This window comes from Nuphar pumila, chromosome 9 (genome assembly GCF_984573655.1).
Source record: "Nuphar pumila chromosome 9, dmNupPumi1.hap1.1, whole genome shotgun sequence".
Lineage (NCBI taxonomy): Eukaryota > Viridiplantae > Streptophyta > Magnoliopsida > Nymphaeales > Nymphaeaceae > Nuphar > Nuphar pumila.
In genome coordinates, this window is record NC_143257.1 from 2,886,917 (window position 1) to 2,906,252 (window position 19,336).

Sequence of the window (19,336 nt, forward strand, 5' to 3'; positions counted from 1 at the left end):
GTGAAAGCTGGTTTTAATCTGAAATATGACCATCCTCCTGATAGTATGCCAAAACAATTTGATGTTGTACACTGCTGATCTATTATGTAATTGGACATTGAGTTATGTATAAATTGTTCTCCGTGTAACCCATTTGATGAGTTTCATGTGCAGGCTGCCTGAAAAGTTTCCTGAGGAATCTCGTGTCTTGATCATAGATCCCATGCTTGCAACAGGTAAAACAGTTATTTCCTTTTCATAGAAATGTCCTCTATTTTCTTTTTTCTTTATATTGAAAATAAACATTTTCTGATAACAGAGAATACAAAGGGGTCATTACCATGAAATATTGTAATTAATCATCAAAATAAATGTGCCAGACTCTGACAAATGCTATATTATCACTCTCAACAAGGACAACATGGTCTGCAGATAATAAAGTATGTAACTAAGCATGCTGAGATTCCTGCTAGTTCAGTATCAGAAATTTATGATGCAATAATATTGATAGGTTAAATGTGTAGGGTCATCCCTAGAGCCAATCACAATTTTCAATAAATTTGACAATGCAGATACATGGAGCCATGTAGTATTACTAAATATAAGTGAATGTCTCTAATTGTTGAAGAGCAGTTGCATTCATGAAATGCATGAATACCCAATGTTTAATTTGAGAAGGCTCTGATGAATCTTGAAACCCTTGGCCTTGAAATTGCGGTATATGATTACTACAGTAAAGATAAAGATTGAGGCCTGCTTTCTCCCTAAGTGAGTTGCTAATAGCAATGTTGTCAATGCAACTATTAGTGCCCCATAGCCCCAAAGGGCTTGGCATAATGGCATGGGTCTAGTTCGCTAGACTGGCTGTCTAGGTTCAAATCCTATGGGTGTCAGCCCCTTGCACAATAGCCGAAGCTAGGCGACTCCCTGGTAGCAAGAGGTGTGCTACGGTTTTACGCCTTCAGAAAAGCAACCGTAGGTTTGGCAGGCATAGTTTAGTGAGGTCAGGCCTCTTACTCTGGGGGTAGTTTCTTCGTTCCTCATTGAGTGTGAGAGTGAAAATGGAGTATCCATATGATTAATAATACAGCTTAATCAGGGTTGCATTGAGGTAGCTGGATGGCAAGGTTGCACTATCACAATCGAGGGGTCTCCATTTCCAACACCACGGGGTTGCGCCCTAGATTGCCTGTAACGACCCCAATCCATACCCTTTAAAAATGCGGAATATATTTTTTTTTTTTTAAGAGTTGCGGAAACCTTCCCAGAGATCTGGGGTCCTCACAGTTCCACTTTCCATTGGATAGCCCAACCACCACAAACGAAGTTGCAATCATCATCCATAAAAACCAAACTAATTCCTTTATTTATGAGTAAGAGAAAATTTCAAAGACAAGGTTTTGTTCAAATGAAAATAAAGCGACGACTAGAAAGAAGCAAGAAGAACTAAAACAAAAGAAAGAGTCACTCTGTCCCCTGCTGAAACTGACAAGCGCAAGTATGACTCTCATTCATCCCCAGTAGCCAGTCTAGCCTCACTGTTCACCATGTCCTGTGAAAAACCAACAAAGTAGGGTGTCAGAACCGAAATTCTGAGCACAGCTACTTCTAAAGAAACCAGGTGAGACAAAGAACATGGATAAGATTCCATGCAGTGATTTGAGTGAGTGCCGATATAAAATTTACAACATTCAAATATCCATGACTACCAACAATTGCATATGCTCACCAGTCAAGAATAGTAAAACAGTACCATATATCAGGAACTAAATAGCCAAACTTTGCAGTATGATTTCAAGAAGTAAATCATATGCTACCACCAAATCATGTCATGATATCAAGAATGATTCAAACATGCATGATTTAATGCATAACAGAAAAATGCATGATTATGTGCAATGCATGATTTCCTTTTTTGTTATCTTTCATTTAAGTTTCATCTTTCCATATGCATGCCCTATTAGATGCACACATCCTTAAGTTCCTTTTTTTAATTACAGTTGCCCGCGGATACACCAAACAGGTACAAACCCCGAAGTCAAGTAGGTTCCCAGGGTAGCTTAACACACAATTTGTATTTTATTACTGGTTCTAACTTAGCCCTCGACCGATATCAGGAAACAACACCATCCATCGGAACATTAGACCTCCACATCAAATGTCGGGGACACAAGGGACACCCCACGCCCACAAGTGCCACTTCCTTGGTACCATAAACTCACAACTGTGACTAACACACCACTCACGGGTAAAGTGGCGGACTCTCCCTAAAACCGTGGCCAGGAGAAAGAACCTCAATATCGGGTTCTGGGGACCAAATTCACGCACACGGAGTTTTTGTATCCTCACAGTCTCCCCAAGACCGGATATCCAAGATTCTCATACTCCAGATGAGATATCCCAGAATGTATATTACACTGTTCTTATTCATTATATTTTTATTAAAGTTAATTTCTTTAAGTTTGCAACACCATATGCAAAAGTAAAGTAAAAACCCGCATCCTCCCTTGCGGAAACCCTTACGAGACTCCAGCTCGTATAAACCACTAGAACAGTGTAGTAAAGTGCCAAACCATCTTATGTGGTTCAAGTGATGCAGTTAAAAACATATGTGAAAGAAAACCAAACCCACGGCTCTCCAGACCGGTGATGGTCCATTTAGTTCATCGAGGCATCACATCACAAAACAAAAGTAGTGTTTTATTTGTAACACTAAGCCAAAGTGCCAAAAGCCTGTACACTTATGCAATCATAAACCCAAACCTATGCATGTCATAATTCATTCATATGCATTTTCAATATGTGTGTGTTACCTACATCACATATGGGTATTAACCAAATCCATGGTTTCTTTAAGTGTGTGAGTGTTCATGTACCACTTCACATAATAAATCAAGCATTCATGCCCAAGAAGAATTATCAATAACCAAATCATACTCACCTTCCAGATTTCACAACCAGTATGATGGAAAGCAAAACAACATTTACATAATTACTAGGCAAAAGTGTAAGCTTTGCCATATGCTAGGGAAGTTAGTCGGGCTTACCAATCCCAGACCCGCCAACCTCCTAGCTAGAAGTTTAGTCAATTCAGTCCAGCTAGTAATACTCTCAATGTCACTTTATATTGAACTTCATATTAGAAAGCATATAACCCCATCGGCTATTCATATGATAACCAAATGAATATACCTTAGTCAAATCATAAGTGAAAGGAAAACAAGCCCAAACAGATGCAGTGTCATGATAGGATTATCAATTTCAGTTCAACATGAAACAACCCTCACATATGCAGTTTTAAATAACAATCGGATTCCTTCTTACATCGAAATGATTCTTTTATATGAAATTTACACTTACACATTCTGAAAAATTTAAGTGCTAAGCTAATCTTCCATATGAGCCATACTATATATGAACAAGGATTCAATCGACCTGTCATTTGTCCACCAACATGGACAGTTAAGGAAATGGCATTTATCATATTTTCCTTTGTTCAGATCAGTATTTTGATCATACACAAAAATCCATTAAATCCGGACCAGTTTCAGGACTGATTCATATCAGTCAACATAAAATCACACACCTCCTGTTACACAACAATTTAAATGACTACCTGGACTCCTATTCAAGAATACAATGCCCAAAAACGGAAACAACAAAAACAAACCTCATTTGAAAGTCATGTATTGGTTTTCAGATTTCACGTCCTATCTTCTTAAGCAGGTTATATTGAACACTATTAGATATAACTGGCAACTCAAGTTATGATTCAAGAATCCCATACTGTATCCTACAGTTACGGGTTTAAGCTGCACACAAGAGCAAGCATGTGTCACTTAATGAAACCGTGTGCATAGTCAGCATGTCACGGTATAACAGTGGATTCCAGACAGGCCACAAGAAGAAAACAAGTAATATATATCTACGTTCTTGACGTGCATCCCTAACACGAATCCAATCCCGATCCAAGGTCATACAATTATTCCAAAATTACACTACCCCCAAATAAAAGCAGTAAAAGTAAATGGGAATCAGAAATCAAGATTTCCAACTGAAGTACAGAAAATTTCATGCGGTTATAGAAACAGACTTGAAATCAAAAATTTCAGTTTGACTGTATTTGTCAGGAAACACATGCTCTTGCTAAACATCAAAGATCAAAATACTCAGTAGGGATACGACAAGAGAACTTCAAAAGGGCGAATATCAGTCACTTTGCCCTTCACTCTTTTTTTTTTTTATCATAAGCATATACCACGATTCCCAATCAATAAAACCCCAAATCGTTTTGAGTTAGGGATTTTGCAAGGTAGGGTTAGGCAGGAAAATCCCCAAATCTGAGGTAATCCCAAAAAGAATACTCGGGACCTACACGGCTGGGGCCATCCCTTACCTCAGCCGACCCCCCTTTCACAATGGAAACAACAATCGGCCATGCAAAAGGTCCCCATGGACCCTCACCTCAAAAGATTACACGGGATCGAACCCATGTTCGATCCCTCACCTAGAATCGAGAGGAGCACCGTACCTGTTTCGCTGGTTTTCCGGCGATCAGAGGCTGGAGACGCGAAGGCCAAGCAGCTGGTGTTGCTCCACGCTGTTGCTGTGACAGAGGGCGCTTGCCGTGGCCTGTGGTGGCTGCTGATTGTCGAAGTTCGCCGGCGACCACCTCTTTTCCGGAGCGCACGGAAACGAGAGGGAGAGACGAGATAGATGGGGAAAGAGAGAAACGAGGGAGAGAGAGATCGAGTGAAAGAAAGAGAGGGACTGAGTGGAGAGGGCAAAACCCTCTCTCCACTCCCCCCTTCATCGGCGGAACGCGGGTTTGGTTACGCCCTGCGTAACCCCCCTCTCCCTTCTGTTTCCCCATTCTTGAAAACAAGAATCGGGCTTCTGTTTCACGCCCCCCCCCCCGTTAATAAGCGAAATCGGGTCCGGGTCCGAGCCCGTGACCCGCGACGCTGGGTCCATTTTAATAATGGACCCGGTTTCGCCTACGAGTGACGGATCCTCAGTTGGATCCGTGGATCCAATTGTGGGTCCGACCCTCTATACTAAACTTTATTTATTTTTATTTTATTTTTATAAATACTATTAATTATTTGTTTTAATTACAAATTACTATTATAAGTATAATTTAACACCCCATTGTGGGTTATTTACGCATTCCTTTATGGATCCTGGTAACGGATCCGAGGCCCAAATTTAGAAAAACACCCGTTATTTTCCAATAAGCTTAAATAATTAGTTGTCAAAAATTGAGGTTATTACATTGCCTATCAAAAAGAACAAAGAAAGCCCAAAACAAAGCAACTCAAGTGTTTATACTCAATATGGATTCTCGAGAGGATTGTGTTGACTTTTAAAAAGTACATTTGGTTTTACTAAGCTACCAAGAAGTAGATTCTATCAATGCATGCAATTTATTGAGTTCTCCTCTAGTTTGAGATTATTCTGTAGATTTTATATAAAAAACCATGGCACTTTGAACCAAGCATCGAGAGAGGCAGAATATGGGAAAGACCGGGGCAGGGGACCTATGCTTCCATAGGATGAAAAGGGACAAAAAGTAACCTAGTAGAAAAGACAAAATATCTCTTGGAAGATGCACAAAGTATGAAATAAAAGGCAAAGAAATGGGGTTTATCCTTCTGCTCTCCTGTTCTTAAGATCTATATGGGGTGATAATATGAATTTCCCCCCGTTGATAACATCAAAGTTGTTCCACCCTGAGTATAGTACGTTCCATCTGGTTATGATTTTGACATTTCCAAAGTTGGAAAGTATTGACCATGCAGGTCCGGTAGAGTAGTTTGAGCCAAAGAATTCATCGAGGAAGAAACACACAATTCATATGCTTTACTACCAAATCAGAAGATAATATCCTGTGAGCAGAAAGAAGATATTCTTTAGGTTATGTTACCACTGTCAGGAATAGGTGAAAAGGCTGTGTTATTGGAAAAAAAACTTGGTGAAAATGTGACATAATTTCCCTTGAGAGTACCTCCTGGTCTTCATTCCAGATGAACTACTACTAAACATTGAACTCATTGCTTGCCAGTCTCCTTTTGTTTTTGTTTTCCCTGCTTGTCCTATTGTAACTGAAATTTTGTACTCTAATTCAGATGTTTCATTGCTGACGTATTTATATGAACAGTGGTGCTGGATTTGCTCCAACAGCGTTGTCCTCGTCTTTCTTTTTATTTGAATTATTTCCTATCACCAAGTTGCTGATAGTTTGTGACCTTTTTGAACTCCCAGATGGATTCCCTAGTAAAGGTATTTCTTACTGTGAAAACGGTCAAATAAGAGGTATTGTCATGGCATTAAAAGCTTTCATGGTCAATATCACCATGAGTTTAGTGGCCATGCCTATATTTCAATATAAGAAATTGGTTCATTTAGCAAGATGGTCCATCCTTCAGCCCCATGGATGACGTGCACCTTCTGGTAGCATGAATGTGTAATGAAATGGTGGACTTCCACAAAAGCACGAAAACTCACAAAGGGTGTCTATTGGAGACACTACAAACATAACTCACAAAAGGGTATAAATGGAAGAACACAATAAAAATAATAATTTATTTCTCACAAGAAATGCTTAAGAGGCATTAATTTACAATGGAGGGGATCACCCCTATTTATACAAGAAAAGGAGCATAGGAGAGCTCTTGGAGAGGTTATAATTGAAACTTGACTAGATTCTAATTCTAGTTCAAAATGAACTAGATAAAAATAAAAATAAAGAAAGAAATAAAAAATATTATATTATTATTTTATTATTATATATATTACATTTTAACATTCTCCCTCAAACTTACAGTAAAATGAGCGAAAGTTTGCTTAAAAGGAAGTGAAATCTAGGAGCAGCGAGAGGTTTGGTGAAGAAGTCCGCTGATTGATATTTTGATATAACATATGACAGATCAATGGTTTCATGTAGATATTTCTCTCTGACATAGTGACAGTCCATCTCAATATGTTTGGTGCGTTCATGAAATGTTCGATTGCTTGCAATATAGATTACACTCTTGTTGTCATAGCACATTCGTAAAGCTTGTGTTGCTTCAACTCGCATGTCAGCTAGCAGACGTCTAAGCCAAACTACTTTCATTGTTGTGCTCGTCATGACTCGATATTCAGTTTCGGTGGACGAGAGAGATATATTTTGTTGCTTTTTGCACCTCTACGAAATTAAGGATTCACCTAAGAAAACACAAAAACCAGTGGTTGAGTGTTTATTATTGGGATCACCTCCCCAGTCAGCATCTAATGAAGATGAAGCAGACAAGAAGAGGCCTCATGAAATAAAGGACTTTATGTATCTAATAATATGCAAAACTGCTTCCATTTGAACCGAAGTGAGAGTATGCTGAAATTAGCTAATTGTGTGTACAACGTGTGCTATGTCTGGTCTAGTAATGAAAAGATAGTAAAGTGCTCTGATAAGCTGTCTATAAGGAGTAAGATCATTAAGAGGTTCTCCATCATCAATTCTCATTTTAACGTTGACAACTTCTAGAATGTCCACTTTCTTATCATCTGTAATTTCAGACCTGAAAACAATATCAAAAACAAATTTAGATTGAGGTATCAAATACTCACGAGGGAAATAAACAACTTCAATTCTTAAGAAATATCTCAATAAACCTAAATTAGTTATTTTAAAATGAGTTTTAAGAAGCTTTTTAATGTTTTCAGCTCCTTGTTTGTCGCCTCCGGTGATAATCATGTCAGTCACATAGAGAAAAACAATAATTCCTGCATCAGAATTCTTAATAAACAAAGCAGTGTCACTCAAACAAAATCGAAAATCAATATCAAGCATAACATGACTAAACCTGTCGTACTAGGCTTTTGGTGTCTGTTTAAGACCGTAAAAAGTTTTTTCTAAATAAGAGTTTTACCTTTAGGTATACAAATACCAGGTGGGGCTTTCATATAAACTTCTTCAACTAGATTTTCATTGAGAAAAACATTTTTGACATCTATTTGAAATGTGGGTCATTTTCTAATGAAGGTTGAAGCTATTAATGTTCTAAGAGTAGTCATTCGGGCAACTGAAACAAAAGTTTCTTCGTAATCGGTGCTATACTCTTGGGTATATCCTTTGGCCACTAATCTGACTTTATACCTTTCAGGAGTTCCATTACTCTTGGTTTTAACTTTGTAAATCCATCGACAACCTAGAGGAATAACTTGAATAGTCCAAGTATTAGTTTTTTCTAATGCTTTCAATTTTGCCTTCATGGCTTCTACCCACTCTATATGGTTTTTGGCTTGGGAATAGGCTAACGGTTCTACATATGATTGTATTAATGAATAACTGCCCTATACGTGGGTGAAAAAGATTCGTACGACACAAATTTTTCAGGTCTAAAAATTCTGGATGACCTTCTGCTTTGTACTTTGGAGTATTTTTCTAATGCACATGGAAGATTCAATTCTTTACGTCTTGATTATTGTAGACTAATGTCCTTATGAGTTTGCTCTTCATTATCAACATTATGTTCAAAATTAATACTACTTTGATCATTGTCTAAATCGTATTCATGATCATATTAATTAGATTTTAAGTCAAATCTATTAAAAAAGAATATTTAGTGACTTCCTGGGGCTTTTCAAATTCAAAGAAACTTTCTTTTTTTAAGAATGATACATTTCTTAATACATATAATTTTTCATTTTGAAAATCAAAACACCTTTAGCCTTTTTTATTATCTTAGTAACCTAAGGGATAAAGAATCACACAGGATGAGAGTTATCATTCTTGTTGGTGAAAACAAAATATTTGCATCCAAAGACCCTTAATCTAGAGTAATCAGGAGATAAGTTAGCAAGTTTTTCAATTGGAGTTATATTTTTCAAAAAAGAAGATGACATTTGATTAATGAGATAGGTAGCAGTTAGGGTAGCTACTGGCCAAAAACATTTTGAAACTTGATTTGCTATTAATAAAGTCCTAATGATTTCCATAATATGTTAATGTTTACGTTCGGCCAAGCAATTTTGTTGTGGTGTGTGTGGACACGATCTTTGATATGTGATGCCATGTAAATTGAGATAGTCTTTGAATTCTTTGGACATAAATTCTCCCCCTAATTAATGCGAAAAATTGAAATATAATTTTGAAATTTATTTTTAGCCATTTTATAAAATATTTGAAAGTGTGAAAAGACCTCAGATTTATGCTTAAAGAAGTAAATCCAAGTATGCCTAGAAAAGTCATCAAAAAAAAATTATATAATACGCATATGCACCTTTTGAAATGACCGATGCAGGACCCCAAACATCTGAATGTATTAGCTCAAGTGGTTTAGAAGGAACAAAAATTCTATCATGAAATGGTAATCTTTTCATTTTGCAATAACAAATTTTTTTTAAACTTGAAAAATGTTGGATTTTATTGATTTAGAGAAGGCATACGATAGAGTACCTAGGGACGTTCTCTGGTGGACAATGATGAAGAAAGGTGTTTCTCTCAAGTACATTAGTATAATTAAAGATATGTATGAAGGAGTAGTAACCAATGTCCGCACTTGTGGAGGTGTGACAACCAATTTTCCGATAACGGTTGGGTTACATCAAGGATCTGCTTTAAGCCCTTTCCTATTTGCGATAGTGATGGATGAGCTTACGAGATCAATTCAAGAAAATGTACCGTGGTGTATGTTGTTTGCTGATGATATTGTTTTGATTGATGAGTCTAGAGCTGGAGTTAATGCTAAGTTAGAATTATGGAGACAGACATTGGAAGCTAGAGGTTTTAAGTTGAGTAAGAGTAAGACTGAATATATGGAATGTCGGTTTAGTAAGCAACGAAGTAGTGATGGGAGTGTAGTGAAGCTTGGTGAGCAAGATATACCGGTGAATTATTATTTCAAATATTTGGGATCCATCATTCAAAAGTATGGAGAAATTGATGGAGATGTAAATCATAGGATAAAGGTTGGGTGGATGAAATGGAAAAGTGCTACTGGAGTGCTGTGCGATCGTAGAATGCCATTGCGGTTGAAGGGAAAGTTTTATAGGACGACTATTAGACCCGCTTTACTATATGGTACGGAATGTTGGGCTGCCAAGAGACATCATATTCAAAAAATGAGTGTAGCTGAGATGCGGATGCTTAGATGGATGTGTGGAAATACAATAAAAGATAAGATTCAGAACGAAGAGATACGTAAGAAGGTAGGTGTTGCACCCATTGAAAATAAGATGCGAGAGAATCGTTTACGGTGGTTTGGACATATTCGGCGAAGGCCTAATGATGCTCCAGTTAGAAGGTTGGAGAAATGGGAAAATATATTAGTTAAAAGAGGTCGGGGTAGGCCTAGGAAGACGTGGATGGAGATGATAGGAAAGGATATGAATGCTTTGAACCTCACCGAGGACATGGCGTTGGATAGAAATGATTGGAGGAAAAGGATTCATGTGGAAGACCCAAAATGAATTTCTTTTTTGGTTCATATCGCTGACCCCAATTGTTTTGGGATGAAGGCGTAGTTGTTGTTGTTGTTTGTTGTTGTTGAAAAATGTTGGATTTTAGACATATGAGGATAGGCAAGTTTTTTTTTGCCATAAATCCAATTTTAGTTTATGAACATTATAACATAAATTATTCTTGGGCAATTTCAAAAAATCCATATCATAGAGTCCTCCTTCTCTATGGCCTTCCCCAATCAGCTTTGATACCATGTAATGAAATGATGGTCTTCCACAAAAGTACAAAAACTCACATAGAGTGTCTATTGGAGACACTACAAACATAACCCACAAAAGGGTATAAATGGAATAACACAACAAAAATAATAATCTTTTATTTCTCACAAGAAATGCTTGAGAAACATTAATTTACAATGGAAGGGATCACCCCTATTTATACAAGAAAAGGAGTAGAGGAGAGCTCTCCTTTAGAGTCGTTGGACCTAGTCCAACGGCTCTAATTATAGCCGTTGGAGTAAGTCTAGTCAAGTTCTAATTGAAACTTGACTAGATTCTAATTCTATTTCAAAATGAACTAGATAAAAATAAAAAAAATAAAGAAAGAAAAAGAAATTAAAAAATATTATTTTATTATTTTATTATATTATTATTATATATATTATATATTTTACATTTTACATTTTACATTTTAACAGGATGGCCCCCTGAGAATCTGGAAGGTGAATAGCAATATATGGATCTGCTAGATGGTTACTGGTTGAATGAGGACAATTTTGTCAAGTATCTGAGTTTTTTTTTTCCATCAGAAAGAGCCTAATCATATGCTTATATGATTAGTATCTGGCCATGCCTATATTTCAATATCAGAAATTGGTTCATTTGGCAAGATGGGTCCATCCTTCAACCCCATGGATGACGTGCACCTTCCAGTAGCATGGATGTTCCCCTGAGAATCTGGAAGGTGAATAGCAATATATGGATTTGCTAGATGGTTACTGGTTGAATGAGGACAATTTTGTCAAGTGTCAGTTTTTTTTCCATAGATTATTGGTAGCTACAGACAGTAAACAACCAGTGACTCATTAGGTGAACCCATTTGATAGAGGTAGTGGGTGTGTCCATCACTAGAGAGAAGATTCAGTGCCAGACCCAAATATCTGGCTGCTATATGAAATTGCTCTTTTGCTGTTATAATACTAAGGCTTCTGCAAATAGGAGCAAACCAAAATAATGAAGGCTGAAAGAACATTTCAATAAAGGACTGGGACCTAATCAACTGAGTTGATCTTGTGAGAACTTACTTTTGTAATCAGTGAGTCAGATAATTTGTTTTGTTGATTTATTGCCCTTCTCATGGTAATTATTCAAGATGTTAATTTCGGTACTCTTTCTTGTCATTCAAAAACTCCATTTCAGGTGGCACAATTGTTGCAGCTATCAATCTGGTGAAGGAATGTGGTGTTGATCATAAAAAAATCAAAGTGGTGAGTTCCAGTACTATTGCACAATTTTAATTTCATGAATTGGTTAAATCTGAAAATTACTAATTGAATATAAATACTTGATATTGAACATAGAATATGTACATGCTGCTATCCATCATATATCAATATGAATCAAATCCTGGTGCAACCTGAGGTTTATAAACTACATGCAGAGTACAGTTACCCTTCTTGGCTATGTATTATGCCAAATGCAGCATTGGACCTTATGTTTTTATGTATAGTTTCTATCTTAACTACAACCTTTTCTCTCTCACATATCGTAATCACTTTCATCTTTGGACTGTCGGAGGTGGGTCACTTTTGATAGTTCACACAATTATTAAAGAGCAACTGTGGCAGCTGTTTTGAAAATACGAGACGACGAGAAAAGTGAAAGGCCAACATTTTGGGGAAATTCTGAAACCTAGTGAATGAATCTTTTAAAAATGACACAATTATCATCATGGTATTGCAAAAAAAATATCCATATCATTCTTGAGATGGCTTTATGAATTTAAGCATCAATTCAAGCTACTATGGATCATTCTGCTGCAGGTTTCAGCTGTGGCTGCTCCTCCTGCTCTCCAGATGCTTAGTGAAAAATTCCCTGGGTAAGTATATCAAGTCTGGTTGTAAATATGCTTCAAGGTACATCAAAGCAGACACAACGGATTGAGATTTTTGGTTTTCAGGCTTCATGTGTACACAGGAATAATTGATCCTGATGTGAATGATCAAGGGTACTATCTGATTTTTCCCCTTACCTCCGCATGTGCTTGCATTCGATTTTTTTGCTTTTCTGCTTGCGCTTATGCAAAATGATCTGTTTCAGGTTTATTGTTCCTGGGCTTGGAGATGCTGGAGACCGTAGCTTTGGTACATGAAGGTATGGTGTTCTCAGAACCTCTCTCATGCGAGGTAAAAAATTTTGAGATTTCTTACGAAACTGCCTGATCCGGTAGAGTGTTTCCAAGGGGCGACAGAATTCATGAAATGATAAGTGTTTGTGATTCAACTGTTCAAGGCCTTTGACATTGTTCCTACTTTTTAAGTTTTGTTGAACCTTTGTACTATTGACGCTTTTTCTTTTTGTTTTTTGCTTGACCTAAATGTAATTCATGTATTATTATCTGATTCAAAGTCTGCAACGAGTAGAATCCATTCTCTTGTTCATTGGGCTCCATTGCCATCAAAGGCAGGTGACTGATTCTGAGGAAGAAGTTGCCTTGCTGGAAATTTTCACCGAATAAGAAACTTCTCTTTCAGGCAGCTTCACGTATGCAGCATGTAATGTAATGCTTGTTAGGATCTGCCTCAGGTCCTCAGCAATGCTCTGTGCTCTCTGCGCTTTCTGCCGGCAAGGATCAGCAATTGCAAAGGCTTGGAACTGGTCCAAGCAACATAATGGTGTGGAAGGATTTTTGTTAGCAGTTTATTCAGTTAATGCTGTTGAGAAATGGATGTCACCCCATATTTTCTGCACATGTTTGTTTCATGGTACAGTTGATGCAGTGAACAGGAGGATCGCCCTTGAACCCTGCAGATCGATACCAAAACTATAAGAAACTACAAACTATTGAATTAAAATTCAAGCAAAATGATAAAGAAAGCAGCATAATAGCTTTTCTCAATCTTTTAACCAACTCTCTGTCAAAACATTATATATAGTCTCACAAAATATGAAATTGGATCTGGATTTGGTGGTAGGTCTAATGCATAGACCCATCGAATCAAGCTAGGTCCATAACCAGCTAGGGAGGTGAAGGGCTAAATCTCCGCCTCCTTTGTCCTTTTGTTGACCAACTAGATTAACGTATAGGTGGATCACCTTCACTGGGCTCTTGGTCTGTAAAGGGGTTCATTTCGGGTTCCACATCTTCTGGCAAAGGATTCAGATCCTGGACCGTGGCATTAAGACCAGAGGCATCATGGCTCCACTCTGTGTAGGTAAAAACTCTTGATCTTACTCATCTCAACTGAAGACCACTCTTGCTAGGGCTGAAAATAAGACCTTAGGCAGCCGCTCCCCATTACTCTTGTCACCTACCCAGCTGGTCTTTTAGAGAAGAATGGCAAGTTCAGTCCAGTTACCACCTGCAGTGAAACAAATTTGGGGCGTATGGGATGTGCATTGCAAGGGCTCAACTCACCACCTATCCACTCTTCACCATCACCACCATCATTTTCTATTTACCTACTTTTTACTTGTTTTTCATCATGATGCCGGGAAAAGATTGACCTCTGGCTTGGTTCTAGCTCAACATTCCTCAGCCAAAGAACTCCATACACAAGACTTAGCCGGCCCTTATAACCTTCATTTTGCCAAGTGTCCCATTTGGGCGATACATTAAAATTTAAATTTTTCAGTGAACCTAGGAGTGCAATTGAGACTCGAGTTATCGATCACACCACTGTTTTGATCCATGTCACAAAGATACGAGGACACATGAGGCACTATGCGGAGTTTGACACAGTTTTTAAATTTTTAATAAAAATTGTTTTTTGAATTTTAATATTCATAAATGTATTTTTAGTGAAAAATTGTTACAAAGTAAGAAATATCATGAGCTCCAAAGGGGTTTGGCGGAGTGGGATGGGACCTAGGTTGCTAGGCAGGTGGTCTAGGTTCAAATCCCATGGGTGTCACCCCTTACGCAATCTGAAGTGTGGTGACGCCCTCGGGGCAAGATATAAGCCAAAGGAGTTTTATGTTTCCAAGACATGACCGTAAGTACTGCAGGCAGAGTCAGTGTGGCTAGGTCTCTGATCAAGGAGGTGGTTTCTTAGTGTAAATATCACAAAGTAAGAAATATCATTTAGAAAAATTAAAATAATGGCCGAACGAGTCCTTGTCGTCACTGGGGACATGACCAAAATGGTGTGTCCCTGTAGTGTCACTTTTGGTTGGTGGGATTGAAATCTTATTTTGGTTCAGAGTTTCATCTATAAAAACCAGGCACTCAACAATGCCTTTCTCTTGATTTTTGGCAGAGTGGCCTTGCTGCCACCATCCAAGATTCAGCCTCTTGTGGCATCGATTTATCCCTCCCTTCCTTTTTCACTACACTTGTGAAAGGAGGTTCTTGGGTAATATGGTTCAGACCAGTTTGTGTTAGCTGGAACCAGTGGCGGAGCTAGTGGTGGGCGGTCGCCTACCCCAGAATTAGAAACCGAGTCAAAATATGATACGACTCGGGTCTTCTTCTTCATTCCACACGATTTGGTGGTTGCATTCTTTCCTTGTGAATGCTTGTCGAAGAAGATCAGAACAAGGTGGTGCAGGAGTGGAGATCAAGCCTCCCTGCGATACAGAGTACCCTATGGCACCCAGACGTAGGAGACGGTGGACATGGGATGGAGCCAGCCGAGGGAGTTGCTCCACCTCATGCTGTGGCAAGGACCGTTCCCTCCGAGAGGGAGCTGAGGAGGCACCTCAATTGGAAGACCTTCGGGTTGCTGCTGAATCACCACCGAGAAGGAGGTGGCTTAACTACCGAAACAGGCTTTCGATCTCGATCTATGATCTTCACCACCACGGAGGCTTCAAGCCATTGCGCCACCGATAGAGGTCGATCATCACCACCCGAAGTCTGCCCACCCAACGAAAAACTTCTGGCTCCGCCACTGGCTGGAACACTTTGTATTTCCTTACAGCAGTAGAATATCTCATGTTACAAGTTTCAATGTGAAGTGATGTCCACTGCTGTGACACATGTTGCATGGTTGCAACACTTGTTCGTGCCTTGTGTTGGTAGGCAAGGTCATGGTTTTCGCACCTACAACACTTGTGTTGAGTTCGCTTGACGAAATCTTTCTAAGATCTCACTCCGCGGACTGATTTACAAGCACATCTATGTGTGGTTTCACAAGTTGAAGGCCGGCGCACGCAGGCGCGGCTCACTGGGCTCCTTGTTTCATGCAATTTAGGAACCAAACAAAGCCTTCTGTTCTGTGTAGGGATGCAAATTGTTCAGATCTGAAACAAGTAAATACATAGAGATTCAGATCTGATAAGAAACAGCCAAAAATTGCAAAACCTCCATCCTGGATATGACCCCATTTGCATCCCTTGCTCTTTGGAATGCACCTTCAGCACCAGGAACCAAACGTGGCAGCAGACTAGTCTTTATTTCACATGTATTGTTCTTTTCTTGAATATAGAACCATTAGGTCTCCCCTCTGACTCAAAATATTTTGATGCTTGCATTTTCTTTTTCTTTTTTTTTTACACAATAAAAAAAACACCAGAAGAAAGTAATTTTATAGATTTTCATCATCATGAATCGATATACCAAGCAGCTATATTACACGAATCTCACCAAGCCTTCTTTAATGAAGCATACGCATGCTACGTAGCTTTCACAATCTCTATCATCCTATATGGGCCAGTTTCAGTTGATGGCATCCATAGTGTTCTGAGCGTAAATTTTTTTGCAAACCCACGATGCGTCAGGCTGTCCAATCTGAACAAATTAATGGTCAAAGGTCGCGCACCAACACTTTTTTATGTAATAAATCATTTCATTGGCCCTGCACACCACTTCATACGCAACTGCCTAGCGAAAGTTGATCAAGCACATTTTTAAATGTGAACTCCATCTAGCCCATGCCACTTAATGCATAGTCATCCTATACCAGCTATCACTTTCAAAATGAGCACAAACTTGCTTTAGCCTTGCATGACATGAAGCGTATTGCAATTTCATACGTTGAAGAAACAAGACCTCACGACCCCCAATCTAAAGACTAGTTGATGATTGAACACGATAGCGAAGAGCACCACCCCGACTCATTCGTCGGCGCCTAGGCATTCACTCTCCTAGCTGTGAGTCACCATACTCAGTTGAAATCACCTGATGTGATTTCTGGAGGAATTAGCCCTAACCCATATGCATCTCCGTGCGTCCAACCGCTATGCGTGAGAAACTCTTGTAAGCCGAGAGGTCCTTAACCAAATCTCCAAATGCAACATCCTCTAATCCGCTGACACTGCTTAATTAAACAACGCACTACATCTGTACCGCCACACAACAATGCACTAATAACGATATCGTTGCTTATCGTGTGTCGTGCTATCACCGCATGTTACCGATCAAGCCAATGCATACCACACGTTCCTACACTCGATGCATTTTTCACTCCATAGAGCTCTGCACTGCCACTACCCCATTCTGAAGGCTTGGTCTGGGACATTCTCTCTCACTCAAACCATTGTCGTCCTCGACAATGCCGGTGCAGGTAAGAACAGAGTTTTAACTGATATATTAGTTTTCCTTTGGACTCATCTTTAGTTTACTTCTTTTCTTTACCCTACTCAACTTGTTCTAGTTTCCATAAACCATCGTCACAACCTTTAACATGTCAAGTCACATTCCTTAACGTGCCTTCGATCACTTAGACAATGGCCCTTCGCTCTATCAATATCGAGTATCATTTGCTTATGGGACCCCAGTGCAGTCTCATACACAAGCAGGTCATCCTCACCTGCACGACAAACTTGTCATCTTAAAACTCATGGCTGGGGGTGCCTTCCAACCTAAGCAAGGGCAATTCCAAGTCCTTCGTGGTCCTCACAGAGAAAGATGACCACCAATGTGTGTCGCAGGGATATCAACTCTCTTAAACACTAACTTGCACTCTTTCAACAATCCAAACTAGTCCTCAAGTGGGGGACACCTACTTGCGTAACACCCAAAACTGTCCTTCAAAGAGTCTTCTTGAGCACTCGTCTAGACAAGGGGCAACACAACCCAACGTTGCAACTCTCATTCGGAGCCAACATGCTGCAACTCTCATCCAGAGCAAGCAAAACATTCCTCCAGAAACCAAACCGATGAGCCACGAACAACAACTTTTTCTGCACACACAATCTATAGAGGAACTGCCAACTCAATAAACCAAAATAATGAGCATTATGCTCAAAATGGGCATTCCGTTAACTCACAATCTTGAGAGAGAATCTAAAAGTTTAGTTGAGTTTCCCATACTCAAAGGTACAAATCTATTCAACTGAATCCAACGTGCATTCTCTGCATGTACGAGGTAAACGTTACACTCCATCAGCGAGCCTAACACATAACTGGTAGGAATCTTTGGCTTATTTACGTTTTCTTAGCAAACTGAACATCAACCGTACACTTCTGCTTATCATTGACAAGATGACCCATACCTACCTGCCAACATCTTGCTTCTGTGCTCGGTCAACCACACTTCTGCGCAAAATTGTGTAACTAAGATAAACCATCACTGTCCTCTTTATTGTTGCACACAATGAACAACAAAGTCTCCGTGAATCTTTCTACTCTGATGCCAATTTGTCACGGACATAAATTTTTTTGCAAACCCACGACGTGCCAGACTGTCCAATCTGACCAGCCCGCGCACCAATACTTTTCCATGTGTTGAATCATTTCATTGGCCTTGTATACCACCTCGTGTGCAGCTGCCTAGCGTAAACTGATCAAGCACATTTTCAAATGCGAATTTCATCTAGTTCATGCCACTTAGTGCATAGTCGTCCCATACCAGCTATCACTTTCAAAATTGACACAAACTTGACTTAGTCTTGCATGACATGGAGCGTATTGCAATTTTATACACACGCTACAACAAAATCTTGTCATTGAAAGAACATGACCTCGCAACCCCCTATCCGAAAACCAGTTGATGATTAAACACCATAGCAAAGAGCACCACCCAGATTCATTCGTCGGTGCCTAGGCATTCACTCTCTTAATCCCGAGTCACCATACTCGGTTGGAATCACCTAATGTGATCCCTGGGGAAATTAGCTCTAACATACATGTCGTGCGTCCAACCGCTATGCATGAGAAACTCTTGCAAGCTAAGAGGTCCTTAACCAAATCTACAAAAGCAACATCCTTTGATCTGCTGACACTGCTTAATCAAATAATGTTCAATGTTTGTGTCACCACACAACGATGCACTAACGACGATATCGTTGCTTATCGCATGTTGTGCTTTCACCGAACATCACCGATCAAACAAACGCATACGTTCCTATACTCGATGCATTTTTCACTCTGTAGAGCTTCACACTGCCACTGCCCCATTTTGAAGGCTGGGTCCGAGACACATAGATTGCTTTTGAAAAATCCTATTTTACATATGTATTCCAACTTACAATGTGTGATGTCTCATTATTGGCTGCTCTTAATAAGAAGGGGCCTAATCTTTGGGCAATAATAGAAAACAACCGGCATAAGAAAAGAGAAAGAGAATATGTGAGGGGTACAAGGCTTGGAGACTTGAGCAAAAAATAAAGAGTTTCATCATGAGTTTTTAACATTTTTAAAAACACATCTAAACTTTTTCATAGTTAATTAATAAAGCCCATGGTTTACTTCTGTCAAAGTTGTCATTAAATGCACTGTAATTATGAAAATTTAGGTGTGTTTTTTATTATC

The 19,336-nt window shown here is 39.0% G+C and overlaps 1 protein-coding gene across 1 annotated transcript in view; it reads left to right on the top strand.

Annotated features, from left to right (window-relative positions):
- The window catches only part of UPP (uracil phosphoribosyltransferase), a 56,662-nt gene extending 43,580 nt beyond the window's left edge, over nucleotides 1–13,082 (top strand). Inside the window, exons 8-12 of the mRNA XM_090017449.1 lie at nucleotides 154–215; nucleotides 11,842–11,909; nucleotides 12,465–12,520; nucleotides 12,602–12,649; nucleotides 12,742–13,082. Of these exons, the coding sequence (XP_089873575.1) occupies nucleotides 154–215; nucleotides 11,842–11,909; nucleotides 12,465–12,520; nucleotides 12,602–12,649; nucleotides 12,742–12,793 (286 nt within the window). The 3' untranslated portion in view covers nucleotides 12,794–13,082. The remainder of the gene's footprint in view (nucleotides 1–153; nucleotides 216–11,841; nucleotides 11,910–12,464; nucleotides 12,521–12,601; nucleotides 12,650–12,741) is intronic.
- The last annotated feature ends 6,254 nt before the right edge of the window (nucleotides 13,083–19,336 follow it).